Source organism: Rhinoraja longicauda, chromosome 19 (genome assembly GCF_053455715.1).
Source record: "Rhinoraja longicauda isolate Sanriku21f chromosome 19, sRhiLon1.1, whole genome shotgun sequence".
Taxonomy (NCBI): domain Eukaryota; kingdom Metazoa; phylum Chordata; class Chondrichthyes; order Rajiformes; family Arhynchobatidae; genus Rhinoraja; species Rhinoraja longicauda.
Genome location: NC_135971.1, coordinates 31115185 through 31118140, shown reverse-complemented (window position 1 = coordinate 31118140; position 2956 = coordinate 31115185). Strand labels below are relative to the sequence as shown.

The following is a 2956-nucleotide window of genomic DNA, read 5'->3' as shown; positions in this document are numbered from 1 at the left end:
GGCCTATGTTTTTATCGGTAAATGGGTACGCGGGGAATGGAGGGTTATGGATCTCGACCAGGGAGAGATTATCTGAACTTGACCTCAATTTCGATACACGCATTGTGGGGCGAAGGACCGGATAGTGCGCTGTACTGTTCTATGTTCTATTTTTTAAATCAATATTATAAATATAAATAACACTCTAGAGACAAAATTGCAAATTATCCACTCGATTCCGACGTAGAGCCAATGGTAAGTAATAATAAGTTGGATGATACTTGGTTTGGCAAATATTGCACTAAACCCGCAACTCCCCCGCTGCCTGTCTACATTTTTACTCATTATTTCTGCCGACGTGAGTCGAGACGAGCTCTTGACCGCACTATGGATTTAGTCGTTTACAGTGGAGTGCTGCACTGGCCGTGATAAAATCCCAAATAATGAATCATGAGTGCCCACCTAAGACGGTCACCGGAGCTTATGGCCAACCTTCCTGTCAAAAGTATGTATGGAAATCAATAACATAGAATAGCTCCAACATTTTTAAACAATCAAAGCAAACGATAAGAAAACAAGAATAAAATAATGTATTTCTCTATTATACCCATTATTTCAGATCTTTAGAATGGAGAAAATGCAACAAAATTATTTACTTTAAAGCCACCTCCAACGAGGGTGGGCGGTCACCTGGAGCCGCGTTGCATAACCCAGTCATGTTTCGTACAAAGCGCAATTCAGCGAGATCACACTCCCGCTCAGTACTTGGTCCAGGGTTCCGCCGCAGAGACGTGTCTGACCTGCAGCACTACGTTCTGACTTCAGCACTGCAAAGAACAGACACACTAGTCTGAGTTGAGCTATCGAACAAAATTGCAACCGATTTCCACTAAAACTATCAGATAAATATTGTGCAATACATTCTAATGCAGATGATGAAACATCAACTATTTAGCCTCTCATATCAAATATCATTGTTAATATACATTTGTTTTGTTGCAGCAAATTTGTTGGCAATCGTCATCTTGTTCCGAGGGAACTGCGGTCTCTCCAAATGCATCACTCGTTACCTGCTGGGAATGGCAGTCGCTGACTTGATGGTTATTACATTTGTTGTAATTTTATATGAGATTATTAATGCATATTTTCCACATTCCTTTTTCAATCACACTGCTATTTGCAGATTTATTCTGACCATGATTTTTATTTCCATGGACTGTTCAGTATGGCTCACTGTGGCTTTTACTTTCGATCGATTTATTGCTATTTGCCATCAAATGCTACGAGCAAAATATTGCACTGAAAAGAATGTGACTATTGTGATAGCTGTGGTGTTTTGTATCAGTATTGTCGAAAACATTCCGTACTATTTTATATACGAACCCCGGGAGGTAGTTAATGGCGTCGAGTATTCGTGCTACGTAAAATCAAGCTTCTATACGTTACCCATTTGGGCGGCATTTTTGTGGCTGGAAACGATTTTGAGCCCATTTGCACCTTATGTGTTGATCTTGCTGCTTAATTCCCTGACCATCAGAAACATTATGCTGGCAAATCGTGTGAGGAGTGGATTACGTGGAAACAACAGTACTGCGAAACACACTGACCCAGAGATGGAGAACCGCAGAAAATCCATCGTTTTGCTCCTTGCCATATCTGGCAGCTTTATTCTCTTGTGGATGGTTAATTTGATATGTTTCATATGCGTGCAATTTACTGACACACAATTTTTGGAAGCAAGTTACAATGACCCCTTCACTATTGCTGAGTTGTCAGGGTACATGCTGAAGTCTTTGAGTTCTTGCACGAACACCTTTATTTATGCTGTATCCCAGAGGAAATTCCGAGAGGAAATGAAAAACGTGATCAAATGGCCCATGGCTCTTGTTGCCAAAGTAACCAATTACATTAAATGATACACCGAATAATTTTTCCAAATTATAAATATAATTGCCTTGCACAATACTGAACAAAATTAAAGTATGATGTTGTGGGAATTACAGAGACATGGCTGCAAGAGGACGAGGGCTGGGAGCTGAATATTCAGGGGTATACGACCTATCGAAAAGACAGACAGGTGGGCAGAGGGGGTGGGGTCGCTCTGTTGGTAAGGAATTATATTCAGTCCCTTGCAAGGGGTGACATAGAATCAGGAGATGTAGAATCAGTATGGATAGAACTGAGGAATTGTAAGGGTAATACGGGTACAAAGACCCTAATGGGAGTTATCTACAGGCCTCCAAATAGTAACCCGGACCTAGGGTGCAAGTTGAATCAAGAGTTAAAATTGGCATGTGGCAAATGTAATGCTACGGTGGTTATTGGAGATTTCAACATACAGGTAGACTGGGAAAATCAGGTTGGTACTGGACCCCAGGAAAGCTAGTTTGTGGAGTATCTCGAGATGGATTCTTCGAACAGCTTGTACTGGAGCCTACCAGGGAGAAGGCAATTGTGGATTTAGTGTTGTGTAATGAACCTGATTTGATAAGGGAACTCAAGGTAAAAGAGCGATTAAGAGGCAGTGCTAATTTTTAATCCAGAAATTGAGAGGGAGAAGGGAAAATTGGAAGTGACAGTATTACATTATAGCAAAGGGGATTACAGAGGCATGAGGCAGGGGCTGGCCAGATTTGACTGGAAGAATGCCCTAGCAGGGAAGACGGTGGAACAGCAATGGCAGGTATTCCTGGAGATAATGCAGAAGTTGCAGGATCAATTTATCCCAAAGAGGAGGAAGGATTCTAAGGGGAGTAAGAGGCACCCGTGGCTGACAACGGAAGTCAAGGACAGCATAAAAATAAAAGAGAAGAAGTATAACATAGCAAAGAAGAGTGGGAAGCCAGAGGATTGGGACTCTTTTAAAGAGCAACAGAAGATAACTAAAAAGGCAATACGGGGAGAAAGGATTAGGTACGAGGGTAAGCTAGCCAATAATATAAAGGAGGATAGTAAAAGCTTCTTTAGGTATGTGAAG

At 41.4% G+C, this 2956-nt stretch overlaps 1 protein-coding gene across 1 annotated transcript; it reads left to right on the top strand.

The window, feature by feature from the left end:
• The first annotated feature begins 983 nt into the window (after positions 1-983).
• LOC144602757 (uncharacterized) lies at positions 984-1895 on the top strand. The gene has a single exon (XM_078415892.1). The coding sequence runs from the start codon at positions 1059-1061 to the stop codon at positions 1893-1895; it is 837 nt and encodes a 278-aa protein (XP_078272018.1). The 5' UTR covers positions 984-1058.
• The last annotated feature ends 1061 nt before the right edge of the window (positions 1896-2956 follow it).

Coding starts and splice junctions, on each gene's coding strand:
- LOC144602757 (XM_078415892.1), top strand. CDS start 1,059: ATGGCAGTCGCTGACTTGATGGTTATTACATTTGTTGTAATTTTATAT.